Here is a 21092-nt window from a genome sequence, read left to right on the forward strand (position 1 = left end):
GACAAAGTAAACCCCCTCATGGCTACAGCACTCACTGGTGACAGCCCCCCCCCCCAGTAAAAAAAGTACTTCCACAGAATTGATCATTTTGCTCCTTTTATTTGGGACCTTTGCACAAATTTTCCATTAAGCATATAAGAAAATATAATATATGAGTGTACAAAACATGAAAAAGTAACAGCAGCACTCCACCTAGAACACCATCTACAACATGTGTTTGTCTGTCAACTCTAAAGTCCCACAAAACAAAAAGTACATCAAGTTTAACCAGTAGAAAAACACATTAAAATACTAAATTCAATTATATGTTGCAGATAAAAGCGAAGACTCTAGTCTCAAGACTCTCAGCTTCAACTTCAGAGTTAACAGTCCGCTCACATAACTGAGGTAGTGTATGAAAGAAATTTAAACGTTAAACAAAACCTCATTGTATAGTTGAAAATGTACGACTTTAACACACTTACATATTATGTCCTCTTTGCGACAGGAAATTGTATATATTACAGAGATGCAGCTATTGCAAAAGTGTATTTTATTCAGTAGGTGAACACATCTCCACTCGATCGTTTCTCCTGTGTATATTGATCCTCAGGCGTATTTTTAACTATGCAATTTGAGGAAAAGTTTGTCCACTGATGCTGCAATTATGAAGCTCCTAACTTCTATCTGCACAGAGCTGATCCATACAGCATTTGATGACAAGATCTACATCACAAGAACCCCTGGCACACACAGATGCAGAAAGTGCATCTAGGAGCGCATTCTAAGTATCTTTACCCACAGTTGTCGCAGTTTAACAGCTTCTCAGAAGTGTGTGCTCTTCTTGATCTTCAAGGCACCATTAAGCCTGGCAGCCCTCCCATGACTGGCAAGTAAACTGCATCTCATCTGTGTGGACTCTCATGTGATCATTCAAGTTACTGCCATATCGGAACTCTTTCCCACAGGTTTTACAGGAATACGGCTTCTCATCGGTGTGGATTCTCATATGCCTTTTCAATGCTGACAGGATACTAAATCTTTTTCTGCAGGTCTTGCAAAGGTACGGCTTCTCACCTGTGTGGATTCTCATGTGAACTTTCAAGTCACCGCCAATTCGGAAATCTTTTCCACACGTGTTGCAAGAATACGGCTTCTCACCTGTGTGGGTTCTCATGTGGACTGACAAGTTATTGCTATTTCTGAAATCTTTTCCACACGTGTTGCAAGAATATGGTTTCTCATCCGTGTGGATTCTCATATGCCTTTTCAAGGCTGAAATGACAGTGAATCTCTTCCCGCAGGTATTGCAAATGTATGGCTTCTCACCTGTGTGGGTTCTCATGTGAACATTTAATTGTGACTTAGACTTCCACTCTTTCCCACAACTGTCACATATGAAAGGCTTCTTACCTGTCTGAATATTACACTGAATCCCTGTCCTGGTAGGTTTGTAAATACTACTACTTGGACTTCCGATTTTGTAAAGTCTTTCCTTTGGTTCCGATTCCGTTTCTCTAGTTGATCCTGAGTCTCCATGCTTGTCTTCATTCTGATATTGACTCTCAGCTACGTGAGAATTGTCAGAGAGGAGCTGGTCGTCATTTTCTTCACAAGGAGGAATCAACATAAAGGTATCAGCCTCCAGTTTCACTACAAGTTGCTCTTCCTCCTGACTGGTGCAGACTTCCTCCTGTTCCTCTTTAATCTGTGGAGGCTCTGGGTCCTCTTGGTCCAGACTGGAGTTCCACTCCTGGTCACAGAGCTGCTGGTTGGTGAGAATGTCCTCCTCCTCATGAACATGTTGCTGCTGGAGCTCTAGAGAGACAGTAAAATAATGGGAATAAGATACTGTCATGATGATAATGAACACAAGCGCACAGTCTCAGTTCAATCGGAGGAGTTGGATGTCATTACAGCATACTGAATGACGATACCAACCCACCACCACTGGCAGTTCACCTGATTTCAACTGCCAAAGATACAACACTATTACTGGCATACCACCAGACTAACAGCCTTTCTCCTACGGAAGTGAGACTATTCAATTCAGCCTCCCTACTCTGCTATATAATCTTTTTAGAGGAGATTTAATCGAAATTGCGTTCTATAACCTTGTATATGCAAAAATGACCGCTGATTTCTTTTTAAAATTCGTTTTTTGAAATGTGGAATTTCCGTGTTGCCTGTGTTATTACAATAATACAGACCTAATGTGTTGTACTTTATTCCAGGCTTCCAAACGATATCCAGCAGTCTGCGCTGACGGCCGATCTCTTCCTCGTACTCGACGACAGCTTTTTTGAAAACTCTGAATATTTCCTCAGCAGCAGCAGTCAGTCGCTCGTTGACAAACTCTCTCAAACACTCAACTGACGACATTGTTACTAAATAAATAAATCAAGTCTATAATAATCCGCGACACTACACCAATATCGTCTCCCAGTTACTTCAACATAATCAAGCAGTTAGCCCAACTAGCGGTTGTGTTGTTTACTTCTGCTGGGTGTCACGTCGTTCAGTTCCGACAGTGGACGCCCAGGAGCTTTTCGTTCCGCTTTCAACTGATGAGATTTTATTTAAAGCTTCTCTGATTAATGTAAGTAAACATCTACAACTAAACTTCCTACTCTTTTATAAACTACAACTTACAGCCACCTTTCCTGTTACATGAATTTAAAACAAATAAGCAGCAGTGGTAGAAGTATTTCGACTGTTCAGGTAGGTACACAGCAATGATGCATTATTGGCACAATAATTTTAAGGTGAGAAAATGTTGAAATTTTGCAGCATGGTCATTGTGAAGGCTAGATATGTATTTACATTTGACTTTAATTACTGGTGTAGTGAAGTACTGAATTTGTTTTGAAGCAGTTACTTGAGGTGGAGCTCAGTTTTGTCTACTCTACAAACTATTGGACGGATTAACACTTGTTTTGTAAGATCATCATACATTGTATTACAGGTGTAAAAGGCAAAGTAAAAGGTGGTGAATTATTATAATAATTATAAACAATTATAATACTGCTTTCATGTGAACAATTATATAGACAGAATATATATACATATACATACACAGAAGTGATGCTATATTCAGTTTTTAGGTTTCCGTACATGGTCTAGACCAAATATGGAACTAGGGTAGGATTTGTTCAACTAATAAATGTTGGTATTTTATTTTAAAAATGTAGTTGTCGTCATCTCCAAACTATTGCAACGATCATTTATGAAGGAAAAATGCACAAGTGTGTTCAGACACAAAAGGGCTATGGCATCGGACTAAAATCTCATGATTTAATCTCAGATAATTTAACAATACAAATCACAGCATAGCACATTTGCTGCAAATTCTCTTAATAAATAGTGTATATACATGGATCAGCCACAATATTGCTGACAGGTGAAGGGAATCATATCAATCATCTTGTTACAATGTTCTGCTGAGCTCACACCTGTCAAGGCTTGGACACAGGACCTCGAGAGGTGTCCTGGCACACGGCCATTGGTGGTGGATCCTTTGAGTCCCCTGTATTTATGGATCTGACTTGTTCTGGTGTGTCCTACAGATACTTGACAGGATTGGGATCCAGGAAATTTGGAGACCAGGTTGAAATGTAGTCAATTATATCTTGTGAGCACAAAATGACATTCCTTAAAGCACAAACAGCTCAAAATCCAGCTTTATTGTTAGAAGACACAGAAATAAAAAACAAGGGACATCCAACAAGATGACACAATGCAAAAAAAACTGTTCAAAAGAAAATGTTCATCTTGCCCAGTGTTGTGACCACTTCTCAAATGGACATTGTATACATCACATCACACAGACGTAGGTGTACTGATGTATCTTTTTTCCCAAGCTGCTACATTTATATTGCTACTTACAAGTGTGAGCTCTACTCAAGTTGACTATCAAGACACCTTTAGGTCTGAAAACCCTCTCACGTTTTGCAAGTAAACTGCTTTTCATGGATTCTCATATGCCTTCTCAATCTCACCATGTCAATGGATCCCTTCCCGCAGATTTTGCAGAGGTACATCTCACCTGTGTGGATTCTCATATGGACTGACACGGCACTTTTGTTTCTGAAATATTTCCCACATGTTTCACAAGCATACGGCTTCTCATCTGTGTGAATTCTCTTGTGAGTTTTTAACTCTGACGACCGAGTGAACCGCTTCCCGCAGGTATCACATATATACGGCCTCTCACCCGTGTGGGTTTTTATATGAGTGTTCAAGTCTGTTGACCGACAGTATGATTTCCCACAGGTGTCGCAGGAATATGGTTTTTCACCTGTGTGGATTCTCAGGTGTTCATTCAAATTGGACTTAAAATTAAAGGCCTTTCCACATATGTCACACAGAAAAGACCTGTTACCTTTCTTAGTATTACGCCGAATCCCTGACAAGTCTGACAAGACATGTTGACTTCCGCTTTTGGACTTTCTTAACTTCGGTTCTGGCTCTGTATCTCTAATTGATCCTGATTCTCCTTCATTGCCTACAGTCTGATCTTGACTCTCAGCTATGTGCGAGCTGACAGAGCAGAGCTGGTGGTCTCTATTTGATTCAGGTTCACTGTGGTCACTTTCTTCACAAGGAGGAATCAACGTGAAGGTATCAGTCTCCACCTTCACTACAAGCTGCTCTCCCTCCTGACTAACACAGAGTTCCTCCTGTTCCTCTTTAATCTGTGGAGGCTCTGCTGGGTCCTCTTGGTCCACACTGGAGTTCTTCTCCTGGTCACAGAGCTGCTGGTCAGAGAGAACTTCCTCCTCCTTAAAGACATGTTGCTGTGGGAGCTCTGCAGGGACAAAGAACAACAGGAATAATATATTGCTATGATGATACAGAAGAAAAATGCACTGGCACGAGTGAATTACTACTAGGATAGAGCCGCTATTTAAAATAACCTTAATCGAGTGACACCGAAATGGAATTACTGTTTCCTATGTTATCAGTATACTAGATAAATACTTCATACCTATCGGGTGTAATTTTAGTTCAGGTTTCCAAACTATGTCCAGCAGTCTGCGCTGTCGGTCGATCTCTTTCTCGTACTCGACAATAGTTTTGTTAAAAACTCTGAATATTTCTTCAGCAGCAGCAGTTAGTCGCTCGGTGACAAACGCTCTTAAACTCTCAGCAGACGACATCGTGTCTTAGGGACAAAATCAGTAATTCGCTTCACCACTGTTCTCAAGTAACTTGAATTTATACCGCCGGCGGTTGAGCTGTTTACGTCCGCTTGGTGTCACCTTTGTTCAGTTCCGTCAGCAGACGAGCGCGATCTTTTAGTTCCACTTTCAACTGACATTTTTTTTTCCAAATTTGTCACTTTTTTCTGCATCTTTTATTAACTGAAAACGTGTTTTTGTTTATTCAGAAAATTATTTTGCAGATAAAATTAAGTTACATTAAATTGATGATTTTGCATGAAGACCCCAGTGTCAATGTCAGATATTACTGAATACTTTATTTTGATTACAGCGGTCCTATTGCACTGTCCTATTGCACATCCTGCTCAGGAAGTGTCTACTGTGAGGAGTAATTATACTGTGTAGAGTTTGCTGACAGACCATTAGTGCCAGATATTGATTGGAATTACCTGAAATCATTACAACGTCAGTTAATCTTCACATCCACTGTGTGTAATGCATTTGCCTGAAATGTAATAAATCATACATATGTAATATAAATGAAACTCCTCAAGGCACAAACACCTCAAATCTTTCTTTTTTTAAAATGGCATTTTAACTGACAGATAAGAGTGATTAAATGAAAAATGAAAAATGAAATAAGTAGTAAATATAATTATAATATAATGGTATTTAACAGTGTCAGTAATAAAGAAATGCTCCATCAATGCTACAACTAATATTTGAATATTGCACATGATATTGAATGGAAAATTGACAGGGAAAACTTGTGACCTTACAATGCTTTATTAGAATACAGGAGGTAAAGAACAACAAAAACACAGCAGAATACCATCTACAATTAGTGTTTGTCCATCAATTCGAAATCCCTCCGAGACAAAAAAAACATCGAGTTGAAACTGCAACAAAACGCATTAAATATTCAGTTAATTGACATGTTGCTGAAAAAGAGAAGGCTCTAGTCTCTCACCTTCAGGGTGACTTGACTGTATTGTTGAAAATCTACTATTCCATTACGCTGACTCATTGTTATCTCTTCTTAATGGGAAACTGTATACATTCAATCACAGATATGAAACTACAGCAAAAGTTTACTTTATTCAGTGGGTGAACTCGTCTCCTCAGGCATTTCAGCTCGATGGTTTTCCCTCGTGCGTACTGATCCTCAGTTCTTTCAATTCAGTGATTTCGGTAAGTTTTCCCACTGGTGTTGCAATCATGTGGCTCCTCACTTCTGTGGTTTCCTGTGTGTTTTGACCACCTCAAACCACTCAAATGCAATCATCTCCCACATTTTTTGGGAATACAAAGGTACATGCCTGAACGTGACCTCATATGCCTTGCCGACTGAGACAAAAAAATGCCTGAATACCATCACATATAGATGCATAGAGATATAGCAGTAGATACCATGGATAAGTATTAAATCTGTTTAAAGTACTCTCGAAAGGCTGCTCAGAGGAAAAGCTCCTCACATAGGCATATTCTGTAGCACGTTGGCCAAATTGGAGCTACGTGGATGTCATACTGCTTCTCATAAGTGTGAGCTCTTCTTCAGTCCACTATCAACGCACTGAATTCCCCTCATGTTTAGCAAGTAAACTGCTTTCCACCAGTGTGGGTTCTCTTGTGAGCTTTAAGGCCACTGCCAAAATGGAAGGCTTTTCCACATATGTTGCAAGAATACGGCTTCTCATCTGTGTGGATTCTCATGTGGATTGGCAAGGTTCTATTACTCTTGAAATCTTTCCCACATATTTTGCAAGAATACGGCTTCTCATCGGTGTGGATTTTCATGTGAACTTTCAAGTCACTGCATTGTCGGAAATCTTTCCCACATGTCTCACAAGAATACGGCTTCTCACCTGTGTGGATTCTCATATGATTTTTCAATGCCCCATTGTCACGAAATCTGTTTCCGCAGGTTATGCAAAGGTATGGCTTCTCACCTGTGTGGATTCGTTGGTGGACGGACAAGGCACTCCTTTGTGAGAAATATTTCCCACATGTTTTGCAGCAGTAGGGTTTCTCACCGGTGTGGGTCCTTAAATGTGTTTTCAATCCTGACATGACGACAAATCTCTTCCCGCAGGTCTTGCAAAGGTATGGCTTCTCACCTGTGTGGATTCTCAGGTGGATTTCCATGCCAGCCTTCGATTTAAAACATTTCATGCATATTTTGCAACAATATGGTTTCTCACCTGTGTGAACGCTCAGGTGTACATTCAATTCAGACTCGTCCTTGAAAGCTTCTCCACATATGTCACATTTGAAGGAATTTTTACCTATCTGAGTTTTGTAGTCAATCTCTGACCTGTTAGGTTTGTAAACATTGTTGTGACTTTTGCTTTTGTGATGTCCTTTCTTTGGTTCTGGCTCTGTATTTGTAGTTGAACCTGAGTCTCCATGCTCGCCTTCATCTTGACTCTCAGCGACATGAGAATTGTCAGAGAGGAGCTGGTGGTCACTTTCTGATTCAGGTTCACTGTCACTTTCATCATAAGGAGGAATCAACATAAAGGTATCGGTCTCCAGCTTCACTACAAGCAGCTCTCCCTCCTGAGTGGCGCAGAGTTCCTCCTGTTCCTCTTTAATCTGTGGAGGCTCTGCTGGGTCCTCTTGGTCCAGGCTGTAGTTCCTCTCCTGGTCACAGATCTGCTGGTCAGAGAGAACCTCCTCCTCCTTAAAGACTTGTTGCTGCTGGAGCTCTGCAGGGACAGAGAACAAGTATATGGTTTCTACTACGGTAAACAAACACAAAAAACAATTAGAGTGGGATGTCTGCACTGAGCCTAAAGGTTACTAAAACACAACACCCTCGCCAGCAATAGTCTGTTCATCTGCTGCCACCTGCTAACAGATAGATAAAGTATTCCCTGCCGTTAAGTATTCCTTAATATTTTCAAACCTTCGTATACAGGCCCTATTTAAAAATGTGTATGCAGTTACTGTTTCCTGTATTACTAAACTAATACACAAATATGACATACCCATCCTGTGTAATTATTTCAGGTTTTCAGATGACATCCAGCAGTCTGCGCTGACGGTCGATCTCTTCCTCGTACTCGACGACAGCTTTTCAAAAAACTCTGAATATTTCTTCAGCAGCTACAGTTTGTCGCAGACATCCTGTCTTCATTAAAAACTTCAACAACAATGTCATCCTCTTGTTAATTCACTATATGCATGTAGCTAACGCTTCTAGCGCTTGTGTTGTTTACTTCCGCTGGATGTCACGCTGTTAAGTTCCGACAGTAAATGTGCGGGAGCTTGTCGTTCCGCTTTCATCCAGTTTGGTGCCCTCGGCAAGATTTTATCTGGCGCCCCCTCTCCTCCCACTCAATTTCACAATCAGTTTTCATACACTCACACATAAACTTCATCTATGTATTCAAGATTGTATTACTATTAAGTTAAAAAATATCACACCCAATAAAGACTGAAGGAAGAAATAAGTGATAAAAATACAACATAAATAAGGCATTGCACAAACATATTATCTCTCAGTCTCAGGACTTCCAATCCTTCCATGTTGCCATGCGGGTATTGTGCTCCTGGCTATCCTCATGCACCTTCAGCAAGTGGCATGCATTTCAGCAGCAGAAGCAGTGCAAGCTATCATTCTTGTTTCAGTACATCAGCCAGCTTCTTTTGATTTGACTTTGACTCTTAAAAAAGTCACGTTGAATATATATATATATATATATATATATATATATATATATATATATATATATATATATATATATATATATATATATATATATATATATACACACACACACACACACACATTAAGGGTATTTAAGGGTATTTCAATAGGCAAAAGGGACTGGATTGGTTATAATCTAGGGCATAGAGCAGGCAATATAATGGACAGTCATAAGGATAATTTCAATAGAGATCAATTCTTCTATTCTTCTATTTTATACATAACCCATCCCTAAATCATTTTAACAACAAATACAGGCCTAATCAAAGATATTAGACATAATATCATTGTAAAGAATACTATTTCCTGTGATCATGTAAATGCCATTCTTGATTACTGTATAAACAGCAAACACTTTGGCCACAATTGTGATTATTCAGTTACACGAAACATTACAGATATACCTTTGCTATTAACATGGACATAAAGTTATTTGTATGTGTAGTTATGATTGTTAGATCTCGATAAAAACAGACGTATATAAACTGGGTGATACAGCTTACAGGACAGAAATCAGTATCTGGCAGGCAATCACTTTTTGGCACCACACTGGCTCTACTGTATCTGCGTTTGCCTTAAAAAACGAATATGTCTAATAAATATATAATGGGCAGTATTTATTTAAAGTAAGACAAATAATTTTGCAGGGTATTTAGGCTAGATTTGAACTGCTGATGTCATAACGTGTAAAGACAACTATTTTGTAGCAGCCATCTGTGGTAGCACAGTTTTACACATCTTTTCAAACCACAGGACAGATTAGTACTATCTAATACGCTTTCTTTCTTTAAAAACAAAACAGAACAGATACAAACAAAAACCTTTAACCTTAGAAGTAGTCGTAGCTATATACGACTGCGAATCTTGCAGCAAGTTTCTTTCTCAAAGCTCCAAAATAACCAACTCGAAACTAAATTACAACAAAACAAGTGGCGCGTCACTCAAAGTTGTGCGCTGAAGCCAAATATTTAAGTTCAGTTAACACAAGTTTGGTCAGAATCAGAAGAAGAATCAGGTTTAGACAACTAGCAGTGTGGAGATGTGGGCGGGGAAGCTTACAAACAGCCTATTTTACCAGCAGAAGGGGAGGGGAGGGGAGGGGAGGGGAGGAGGGCTACAAAACTTTGTGACCCACATGATCAGTTGGAAGGAAGGGCATGGTGTTGTGGACACAGAAGGCAAGAGGTCAGTCTTTATGAACTTTGTCTTTAAGAAAGTGTACTGATTACGTTTGTCTCCTATTTTTTTCTAGATATATTTTCCTGAAAGTGTAGTATATAGTACAAGCAAGAGTGTGGAGAGTGACATTTAGTCTGAAGTCTGAAATGGCTGTGCTATTTAAAGCCTGGCTGACAGCTATGTTGGACCCACAGCTTCATGTCGAGTCCATGGGGGTGGACCAGGCTGTGTGGTGCAAAAACATGCCAGTGCTGTGGATGTAACCATAATTAAAAGGAATGTAGTGAGATACAAACAGACACGTGGTGGTGATCACACAATCCAATACAATAACAGAAAAATAAAAGCATTTATAAAGGGTAATGATAAACAAAAGTTAAATATTCGATAAGCAGTTGTAGGAAAAGTGTTGGAAATCTGTACACATCTACAAGTACATTATGAAAATGTTATTCAGGTACAGGTAAATCTACTGGTATTAAAATGACACTTAAGTAAATGTATACAGTGTACAAAGTGTTCTCCTGAAATGCCACTCAGAGAATTAATTACTTTTTAACTGTTGAGGTTAAATGCATAATCAACATCATGCATTTAACCAAAGATGTTTCGGTTACTAGAAATCTTCAGTCTGAATTTCTCCCAACTCCTACTCTGTTCTGCTATATACTATAAGTTTTTTCCCTTATAATTTTTTGACCTCTGTTTCTGTCTCTGGCTCCTCTCTGCAGTGCAAAGATGAAGCTAACTGCAATAGCTCTGTTGTGTATGTCCCTTCTTTTGATTCATGTTCATTTTTCACTGGCCTCGAAACCGAAAATAAAACTTCCCAAAATAAAGATCCCAAAAATTATCCCCAAAAAGCCTAAACAATCCAAAGATTTTAACCAAGGAGGTTACCCCCAGCAACCAGCCAGGCCAGGGAGCTACCCTAACCAAGGAAATTACCCCCAGCAGCCTGGATACCCAGCTGGAGGTAGCTACCCTAACCCAGGAAGTTACCCCCAGCAACCAGCCAGGCCAGGGAGCTACCCTAACCAAGGGAATTATCCTCAGCAGCCTGGATACCCTGCCGGAGGCTACCCCAATCAAGGAGGTTACCCCCAGCAACCAGCCAGGCCAGGGAGCTACCCTAACCAAGGGAATTACCCTCAGCATCCTGGATACCCTGCTGGAGGCAGCTACCCCAATCAAGGTGGTTACCCCCAGCAACCAGCCAGACCAGGAAGCTACCCTAACCAAGGGAATTATCCTCAGCAGCCTGGATACCCTGCCGGAGGCTACCCCAATCAAGGAGGTTACCCCCAGCAACCAGCCAGGCCAGGGAGTTACCCTAACCAAGGGAATTACCCCCATCAGCCGGGATACCCTGCTGGAGGCAGCTACCCTAACCAAGGTGGTTACCCCCAGCAACCAGCCAGACCAGGGGGCTTCCCTCACCAAGGAAATTACCCCCAGCAGCCTGGATACCCAGCTGGGGGTTACCCAGCACAGGGCTACCCTTATGGAGGTGGACCTGGAGGTTATGGTGGTTATCCAGGTGGATACATGAACTATAATCCGAACAACAAAATCCCGAGCCCTCACTATGGTGGCAGCTTTGGTTACGGGGGCCATGGTGCTGGAGGCGGCTCCCCCTTTTCCCACTCAGTTCAAGCAATGGGTGTCTATCCGTCTGAAAAATCCAGAGGCTTTGGGCGCAGTGCGGTAATGGCAGCAGCTGGAGGGGCTGTGGCAGGAATGGCCTTGGGTTATGGGTTAGGAAGGTTTCCCCGTCCTCACTTCCACTTCCACAGCCCGCAGGAGGAGTATTACTACAACCACTACATGTACAGGACATATGGCACCAAGTCTACTGATACCAATGACTACAGCAGAGACTACACATACAGCAAACCCCCTGAATCCTATAATAACTTCATGGATACATGTGTGAGGAGAAAAGACCTTCTGCCTGTGGAGAATCGACAACCAAACAACAAACAAGATGCCACGACTACAACTGCAACAACAACCACCACAAATGCTACTGTACCTACCACAACGACTGCTGCCCCAGACACTGGCACAAGCAGCAGCTTAAAGAGCAACAGCACTGCAGCAAATACCACCTCGACCTCTGCACCTTTAGCTCTCAGCCCTCTGAATCAAACTGGAACTGAGTCTGTGCCTTCAGCTTCACAATTTCTCAAAAAAACTTCCACAGATGATGATGATGATGATGATGACACAGTTAGCATTGTGGAGATTGGCTACCCGGCACTGATCAAACAGCTGAAGGTGAGGAGATGTTTGGAGTTGTACATGGTGTACTCTGAAAAGTACTTGCAGAAAAAGACAGAACCCAGCCCACCCAAAGATGGGGTGCAGGGACTGGAGATGGGCTCACGAGGGCTTTTAGTGGTGGTCACCAGTACTGTACTGATGCTTATGAATAGCAACATGCTAGTGCTGCTGTGCTGAGGTCTTCATTTGCAGCTGTGAGGTAGGAGAAATACAGAAATGAGGTGTACAACAAAGAATGTAATAGAAATAAATTATCCACACATTATAAAATTAAAAGCAGACAATATCAACCTGGCCTAGACAGAAATTATCTCAGCAGGACTGTCATGGGATTTTGTTCAAACATAAGAGTGTCTCTAGAGGATGAAACCTAATGACACAAGGTCAAATTTTCAGTTTTGATTAACATGTTTTGATGCACTTTGGGTAGATTGTCAATCAGTGTTAAAAACATTCTCTGATCCTTTGACTTTCAATCCCCGTGCCACCATCAGATCATTTCCCTTGAATAATTTGGTTTTATGACCAATTTCCTGAAAAACTATTGACATTCTTAATACTTAACAGCACTGTGCCAAAGCACTGCTTCATAGAGCCACAGGCACAGCTGTAGATGTTTTCTGTGTGAGTGGTTTAGGGGATAAGCTTTCACTATGGGGCTGGCACAGGCACTGTTAGGGTGATGATCTCTGTAAATAAAGAGCCTGCCAGTAAATGTGACATAGTAATTATATTAACTCAAGGATTGCTGATGTCTGAGACCTGTCTGATTCAAGGACAGTCCAAAGAGGAAGACAGTGAATATTATTGTACTGAATAAAAATTATTTGACTTCAGAAGGAGAGTTTTAACATTTCATTATATCAAATCAGAACCATATTAAGAAAAAAAATAATACTCTCTGCTGGTAGCCTACTCATTTTATTTGGATACACTCCCCAGATGTTTTTCTCTGAACAATGAATATGAATGACTGCAAAGAAAAAAAGTAGTTTCAATATTCAAGTATTGTTACATACTTTGCATTATACTGTTCTTTATACTTTCACTCCACTACAAGTCAGAGGGAAATACTGTACTTCATACTCAACTACATTTATTTGACATTTGTTACTAGTTATTTTGTATATTTAGGATAAAACAAACACAAGGCATGTTTTGGCTTATTAGGTATTTGCATGTAAGTCACAGTTTAATGTTTTATCTGAATTGTGAAACACTGTTGTCTCTTTTAATCTATAACTTTGCATATATGTGTAACTTACTTGTTTGTGTAACTTGCTTTTGTTACATAAGTCCATTTAACATCAGATACCTCAGGTGGACTTTCACTTTCAGCAGTCACATTTTAACATGATGACTTTAACTCAAGTATGACTTTTGAGTTATTTAACACCAGTGTTGGGGGTAACACCTTACGAATGCAACGTAAACAGTAATATATTACTTTTAGTGGTAACAGAGTAATAGAATGTGTTTCTAATGATGTTTCAGTAATATATTACCACAGTTATGTCACCTAACGTGTTACAATCTGCATTACCGACCGAAGTGATGAGTTTATTGTTGTTTTTTTAAGAATCCATCCACACCAACATGACCATATTAATATAGGCTACGCTTGTGTTTAATAAAGCAAATCCTGTAAGTTCTTTGTTTGTTGTTCTTGAATCACATATGTCTATTCATATTTTGTTCTGTGGACTAAAATTAAAATGCATAGAAAAAGAGATTTTTGTATTGTCATGTCATTTTAGGCCACATTATAAAAGGTAGGGGTCTGTTCTGTTTCATATGACTGAGCCTACAATTCAAAATATTTATTTCTAGCTCATAATATATCAGACTTTGATCCTTTGTCTGCCTGCTCGTCCCTGTGTACAAGGACATTCTTTTATCAAAAAAGTTCTAAGATAGTTAATTGTTCTATAAAGGTTATTTGGGCTTTTATTTAAGTTACAAAAAATAACAATAAGGAATACATTACTCTACACATACAGTAATATTGTAAAGTAATATTACCTACTTTAAAATGAAGGTAACCAGTAATATGTAATATATTGCATTTTGAAAGTAATCTGCCCAACAGTGTTTAACATTGTTCATGAACATAAGATAATTTGCTTTGTATGTAATATCATCACCTGATGAGCAACTAGTTTCATTTTTAATTGAAGGTAATGCGGATGAAAGTACCTTATAGTCTGCCAATAATATGATCAAATGGAAGTTGTAAAGTAAAGTAGGCTCAATCATTATTGTAAATGAATCAGACTCTCTGACTTCACATGTGGTGATTTTCCACATAAAGAAAACACGATCACATGGTGGTTGAAGATGCTGGGAAATGTGGAAACGAGTAAAAAGTCCGCCCCATCTTCTTCATCTGTGCAAACCACGTCCCTCGTTCTGCGTCATTACGTCATACGGATTCACCAATTTCCAAAAGTAACAAAACGTTTGAAGTGCATCAGCACATACGCATCAGCACACAAGTGGAAAAGACGAGCTGGGAAAGTGAAATTGAATAAAACTTCCAAACAGTCATCAGAGAAGGTAAGTCCCGTCTTTCCATTGACCACACCCTCCTCTGTTCAGGAGATCATCTGCACGTTGTTGTTTTGCTCCTCTGTCTGTAATTAAACAATACCTCAACGCTGCTTATTATGGATGAATTACACTTTTATTCGATCTTGGCCATTTGTTTTAATCCAGTAAAGGTCACTGAAAACGGACAGGCCATATTAAAGTGGCAGCTCTGTCAGTACACGATCAGAATGTGTACAATGTGTTTCTGTAAACAGTCTGTCTGCCTTGGCCGAAGCTTTTCACGATCTTTGGAGATTTATAGGTTATTGTTAGGTGAACGTGCACCACCATCCCCATAATGAAACAATAACAAGACTCTGTGCGCTCTCAGTGCCACACCTCTTCTCTACTTGTACCCAGTGATCGGCTTTGAGAGAGAATTAAGTCATTATTTCAGTCCTGGAAAATCGATTTGCTGGTACAATTAGAGGATTAAGAGCCAAATTCATTAACGTCATAGAGGAAAAACATTTAAATGATGGTGACTTCCGGACTCTATTTTTATTGCGAAGCAGCTCATACTTGTCATATCCTTATAAAGAGGAGATAATGGATCTCGTATAAAATTGTTTCAATGAGCTAATGTAACAATCATCAATTAACTGTGTTTTTGGTAGTTAGTTAGTTCTGTGAATTTCTGGGACTGTATGGGAACTTCCGCCAGTTAAAGATAAATAAATGCATGAATAAATAAATAAATCATATGATAATTACTATTAAGTGAAAATAATCATATTTACAACATAAAAAAAAAAAATAGAAAAATCATTTAGAAAAATCCTAATCATGAGATTACGAATCTACGGGATAAATTACATAATAATTATAAGTCATAATTATGACTTCTGAACTCATATATTCTACTTTTTATCTGATGATTATGATTTTTCTAAAATGTTGCGAATATGATTATTTTCACCTAATCATTAACTAACATGTAATTTATCTATTTCTTTATTTCTTTATTTCTTTATCTATCTTTAACTGGCAGACATGTGACCAACAGTAACACAGTTAATCTCATAGATATGTGTTTCTGCCATCATTAACATGTTTATGTCATAACTATGAACTTTTAATCTAATAATTTGGACCTTTAAACTCATAACCATGATTTATGGAATGTTTCCTTCTTTCATCAAGCTTAGCTGTCATTTTATATATATTTTTTCTTTCTTTAATGCAAATGGACTTCTTTCGGGTCTGTGTTTGTGCCAGTGTTGTAAAAAGTACCCAAAAGTCATACTCAAGATAAAGTTAAAATAGAATATTAATATATTACATTGGTAAGAGTCAGCTAAATATATAGTACTTTCAAGTATCTGCAATTGGATGTACGTAAGTATTAAAAGCCATGTTCTGGCTGCACCAGCACCAAAATTCAAAGGTAAAATTGTAAAATGATGCAATCCAAGAACTATTATCTCATATTTTCCTTTCCTTCCTTTTCACTTCCCAATCCTCCCTACAGGGCAAAGATGAAGCAGAATTTATTGTCAGTGCTTTGCCTGTTACTTCTTTTGTGTCATGCCCATTTTTCAATTGCCAAGAGAGGGGGAGGAGGGGGCAGCTCTGGGAGAAGCTCTGGCTCAAAGAAGCACACCCCATCCAGCGGAGGCAGTGGCAACACTAATACAAATACAAATACAAATACAGGCAACAAGAATACTCGGGGCTCCAGCTCTCAGGATGGAAACCCCAGTCAGTCTGGCGGAGGAGGCAACCATAATCAACATCCATATGGCTCCCCGTATGGTGGAGATTTCGGCAGCCATGGTCGTTATGGCAGCCATGGTCGTTATGGAAGCCGTGGTCGTTATGGCAGCCATGGTCGTTATGGCAGCCATGGTCGTTATGGCAGCCATGGTCGTTATGGCAGCGATGATGGTTATGGCAGCCATGGAGGTTATCCGGGTGGATACATGAACTATAACCCAAACAACAAAATCCTGAGCCCTCGCTATGGTGGCAGCTTTGGTTACGGGGGTTATGGTTATGGAGGTGGCTCTCCCTTTTCCCGGTCAGTCCAGAATATGGGCATCCAACCATCTTATAGATCCAAAGGCTTTGGGCGCACTGCGGTGATGGCAGCAGCTGGGGGGTCTGTGGCAGGAATGGCCCTGGGCTACGGGTTAGGAAGGTTCCCACGTCCTCACTTCGACTTCCGTAGCCGTCAGGAGGAATATTACTACAACCACTACATGTACAAGAAATATGGCTCCAAGTCTAACGATACCAATGACTACAGCAGATACACGTACAGCAACCCCCCTGAATCCTATCATAAGTACATGGATTCATGCATGACGACAATCGTCCTTCTGCCTGTGGAGAATTTGCAGTCAAACAAAAAAACAGCTGCCACTCCTAAAACTACTGCCGCTGTTGTCATCCCAGCTCCAGACAACAACACAGAGAGCAACCCAACAGAGAGCAACAGCACTGCAGCAGGTAACTCCTCGTCCTCTGCACCTTCAACTCCTCGCACTTTGAATCAGCCAGTTCCCGGTAAAACTACTGATGATGATGATGATGATGATGATGATGATGATGATGATGACACAGTCAGCATTGTGGAGATCGGCTACCCAGAACTGATCAATCAGATGAAGGTCAAGAAATGTGTGGAGCGCTACATGAGGTATTCCCACCCGTTCTTGATGAGAATGACAGGAGGGGTGCAGGGACTGGAGATGGGCTCACAAGGGCTGCTAGCCGTGGTCACCAGTACTATACTGATGCTAATGAATAGCAACATGCTAATGCTGCTGCACTGAAGCCTTCATTAAGAATGTGTCAAAAGAATTCAACTTGAGTGGATGTCAGTAGAGCACATACTTTCGCCAAGATCAATTCATATTGAAATCAGTTAGTTCCGGGTTTTTTTTAGGAACCACATCAAGTTACCGTCATTAGTAATTATCAGACACTTGAGTATGCTGATTTTTTTAAAATCAAGATCCATGCATTATTTCTTGAGAGATTAACGAAAATGTTGAAAAAACACATTATCTCTCAAGCTTTAAGAAAGAAATAAAGAAATCTTGATTTGGTCCCTTTTTACAGACCCGCTCCAAAAGTTTATGGGGTCTATTCTGGGGCAAGACCCACCCCTCAACCAAGTTTAGTGGAAATCCGTTTAGCAGTTTTTGTGTAATACTGCTGACAAACCAACCAACCAACAAACATCCACTGGTAAAAACATAATCTCCTTAGTAAAGTGGATTACGTAGAGAAAACGTACCTTTTTAGGCCTCTCTTCATTCATTGTGGATATCTACTTTAAAAAAAAAAAAAAAAAAAGGTTTTCTCAGTATTCAGGCACCACATCCTCATGCATGGGCTTGACTGGCACCATAAAGCTGGTACACACACTGTATTGCTTGTTTGAACCATATATTCAAGGAAAGGAATAGGAGAAGTTGGACTACTAGACAGACATAAATGTAGAGTTGCAACAAATCGCTTTCCTTTTCCTCTTGTGAAAGAGAAAGGTTCCATTAATAATTCATATATAATAATAAAATTACTTCTAAAGCACTTTTTGAAATGCAAAGTTACAAAGTGGTTCACATAAAGGATAAAGTGTACATATCAAAACTCAGTGTAAGCATGAGGAATCTAGCATAAGACCAAATGTAATTGAAAAACTGCTAGCATGTATAAATATATCAACATATAGAAATCAATCAATATCAGCCGTTTAAAACAAACCAGAGATTCTGCTTCCGATTTGATAGAATTAGGCTGATCCAAAGATTCGACGCCACCACAGCATTAACTGCAGTCTAATACCCCGAGGTGAGGAATCCGACCCATTAATATCCATTTAGACTCCATTTAGACAAGCTCTCTCGCCATAGAAGCAAGGCGTGGCCCGACTGCTGACTGAAAGCATACGTCTCAAATACAACTGAGAGTATTGGCTGGTTTTTAACTGTTGGTGTTTAATGCATTATCAATAGCAGATATTCAATCAGAAGGGTCTCTATTTCTCCAAATCTTCCGTATAAGTAACTCTCAGCTCCTGCTCAGTTCTGCTCAGTGGTCATGGTCGCCTCTCCATACCCGGGCCTGCTGCAGTGTTCAGTATTTTGTCAGTATCTCAGGGTTTCCATGGACCTGTTTGTGATCGGATAGCTTCATTGGCTACAAAAATGCAGATGAATGGTCTAGATATTAATTCAAATTATACTCAGTGCTCCATTATGATTTAAGGTCCTAAATCATAGTTTTGTTTATGTCAGTGTAAGAATTCTGGTGGTTGGCTGCAGCTTCTAACAAGGTTTGTCAGGATTTGGCAACATTAACTTAAGCTTGCTATTGTTAGCCACGTCAGGACTGCTAGCTAGTGTTAGAAACATTACTCTATAAGTCTTCTATTGCAATTATCAGGCGTTTACACTGTGCAGATTAGTGTGTAATGGACCGTATCTACTTATTTATTTGTACCTTAAAGCAGAAATGGACGTTTATAATACAAGGTCCATTAAAATCTGTACACTCAAAACCAAATGACCGACTATTATATCTGCAGGTACTTATATCTTATTTGGATAATCAGTCTCTAAACAGACAAACAACAGTATGCATGTTCTTATCTTAACACTCAAGTTACTCACTGTGGAATCAATGCAATGCAAAGTGTGCTAAAGTGTATGTTTGTTGTCCTAAAAGTATTCCATGTTCACTGCCATGGCTTTTTACAGTGTGTTGTATACCTTCTTATGTGTTTTTATATACTTCCTTCCTTCTATCTAACATTTTACCTCTTTTTCACCCCTGTGGGGTAGCTCGGAACTGCGGAAGTGCTCTTAAAGTACAAGGCCCCCTGCCTGTTTAACAGTGTAAAGGTACTTTCTGGAGTTTTAATAGCAAATTTTCTACCTCACAACTCATTATTTTAGACCTTTTTTAAAATGTGAACATGTAGGATGATTTGTAATCGCTTCCAACATGCCCAAACCAACTGTTATGTTCTCATCCGTGTTTATTAAAAACCCCTCCTTGATAATCTTTTCGGTAAACAATATGCCTCACCATTAAAACCTTCCTCTTGATTTGTCCAGAGTGACCACAGGGTCTAAAACCCATCTATTCACATTTCACTGGCAACCACTAAACTGCAATTACAACAAACACTTGTTGTTGACTGGAGAACAATATCTGTGACCAAAAAACACACAAAGTACCTTTAATGTGTTGTTATGTATATGTGGTTTTCTTGTGTCTGGCTGTTAATGTACTTGAAAATGTTTACGAATGCCTTTTACTGTGAGAGATCACATTCACATTTAAACACTTCAATTTAAATAAACTTCCTGACTATACTATTTTGCATTTGTGGAAATTTGTTTTAGTTAGTTTAGTTTAAAATCTGGTTTGGAAGGGGTTTGGAGTCGTTTTTGCTGAAAACAAGCGTTTCATGAACTCTTTAGTGGAGCTCAATCTGATGTCATAATACATTTGCAACCAGAAGTGAAGTTCAGATAATGTGAGTGAAGTTTTCTGATGCATTTTGCTCATTATTATATCACAGGGAAACAAAATGTGCAAAACAAAAAACAAAAAATTTTGATGAAAACTCTCTATAAAATTTGGTCAAAGAGCATAACCTATCTTGGAAAACGACCATTTTTGAAAAAGATGAAAAGGTACCATCAGCAAAATGTACTTTAAATATCAAATGTGAAGTACTCATTCTTCAGAAAATGAGCTGAGATGTCAGTGGAGACAGTGGATTGTTAAATGACATCTGACTGGCTGAGTCATGCACTCTTCCCTCTCCCTCGAGTTTTCAAAAGTATTCATGGGACAAAAGACAAACCACTGAGCTTTTTGGCTCTACTGTAGCTGCCATGTTCGGTACACACAAAGCAGCTACTGTAGCATGGCTGTTGACTCTTCGTCTTGGCCTTCAACATTCAACAACCTCTTGATTCACTTGTGATTTCCTAACAGAGTTCTATACAGACTTTGCTTGGTTCTCATCAAGTTGTGGCCTTAAAAGTTCAAATAGCTCTGAAGACTAAAATATCTCAGCAACTATTGAATGGACTACATTCATGGTCCCCAGAGAGCTTTAACTTGACAATCTTAACTTCTGCTGTTTAGCTTGTCGAGTCTGAACATCAAGGCTCAAAACTATTACAAGTTTCCTAAAAGTCTTATCTCCTCTAATCCAT

At 39.6% G+C, this 21092-nt stretch overlaps 4 protein-coding genes across 4 annotated transcripts; 2 read left to right on the top strand and 2 right to left on the bottom strand.

Annotated features, from left to right (window-relative positions):
- Positions 1 to 79: 79 nt before the first annotated feature.
- On the bottom strand, positions 80 to 8406 carry LOC119019292 (zinc finger protein 835-like). Its single transcript, XM_037097746.1, has 4 exons — positions 8132 to 8406; positions 6737 to 7849; positions 2190 to 2369; positions 80 to 1797 (listed from the first exon to the last, which is right to left on the bottom strand). The coding sequence occupies exons 1-4, from the start codon at positions 8133 to 8135 to the stop codon at positions 842 to 844; spliced, it is 2253 nt and encodes a 750-aa protein (XP_036953641.1). The 5' UTR covers positions 8136 to 8406; the 3' UTR covers positions 80 to 841.
- Positions 3632 to 5257, bottom strand: LOC119019119 (zinc finger and SCAN domain-containing protein 21-like). The gene is made up of 2 exons (XM_037097394.1): positions 4967 to 5257; positions 3632 to 4786 (listed from the first exon to the last, which is right to left on the bottom strand). The coding sequence occupies exons 1-2, from the start codon at positions 5136 to 5138 to the stop codon at positions 3921 to 3923; spliced, it is 1038 nt and encodes a 345-aa protein (XP_036953289.1). The 5' UTR covers positions 5139 to 5257; the 3' UTR covers positions 3632 to 3920.
- Positions 8407 to 10001: 1595 nt separating the features above from the next.
- LOC119018972 (calcium-binding protein P-like) lies at positions 10002 to 14048 on the top strand. The gene is made up of 2 exons (XM_037097078.1): positions 10002 to 10038; positions 10764 to 14048. Exon 2 carries the CDS (start codon positions 10771 to 10773, stop codon positions 12493 to 12495), a length of 1725 nt encoding a protein of 574 aa, XP_036952973.1. The 5' UTR covers positions 10002 to 10038; positions 10764 to 10770; the 3' UTR covers positions 12496 to 14048.
- A 747-nt stretch (positions 14049 to 14795) lies between these two features.
- LOC119019598 (filaggrin-2-like) lies at positions 14796 to 20237 on the top strand. The gene is made up of 2 exons (XM_037098348.1): positions 14796 to 14874; positions 16379 to 20237. The coding sequence occupies exon 2, from the start codon at positions 16386 to 16388 to the stop codon at positions 17682 to 17684; it is 1299 nt and encodes a 432-aa protein (XP_036954243.1). The 5' UTR covers positions 14796 to 14874; positions 16379 to 16385; the 3' UTR covers positions 17685 to 20237.
- Positions 20238 to 21092: the final 855 nt, after the last annotated feature.

The sequence above is a fragment of the Acanthopagrus latus genome, chromosome 5 (assembly GCF_904848185.1).
Source record: "Acanthopagrus latus isolate v.2019 chromosome 5, fAcaLat1.1, whole genome shotgun sequence".
Taxonomy (NCBI): domain Eukaryota; kingdom Metazoa; phylum Chordata; class Actinopteri; order Spariformes; family Sparidae; genus Acanthopagrus; species Acanthopagrus latus.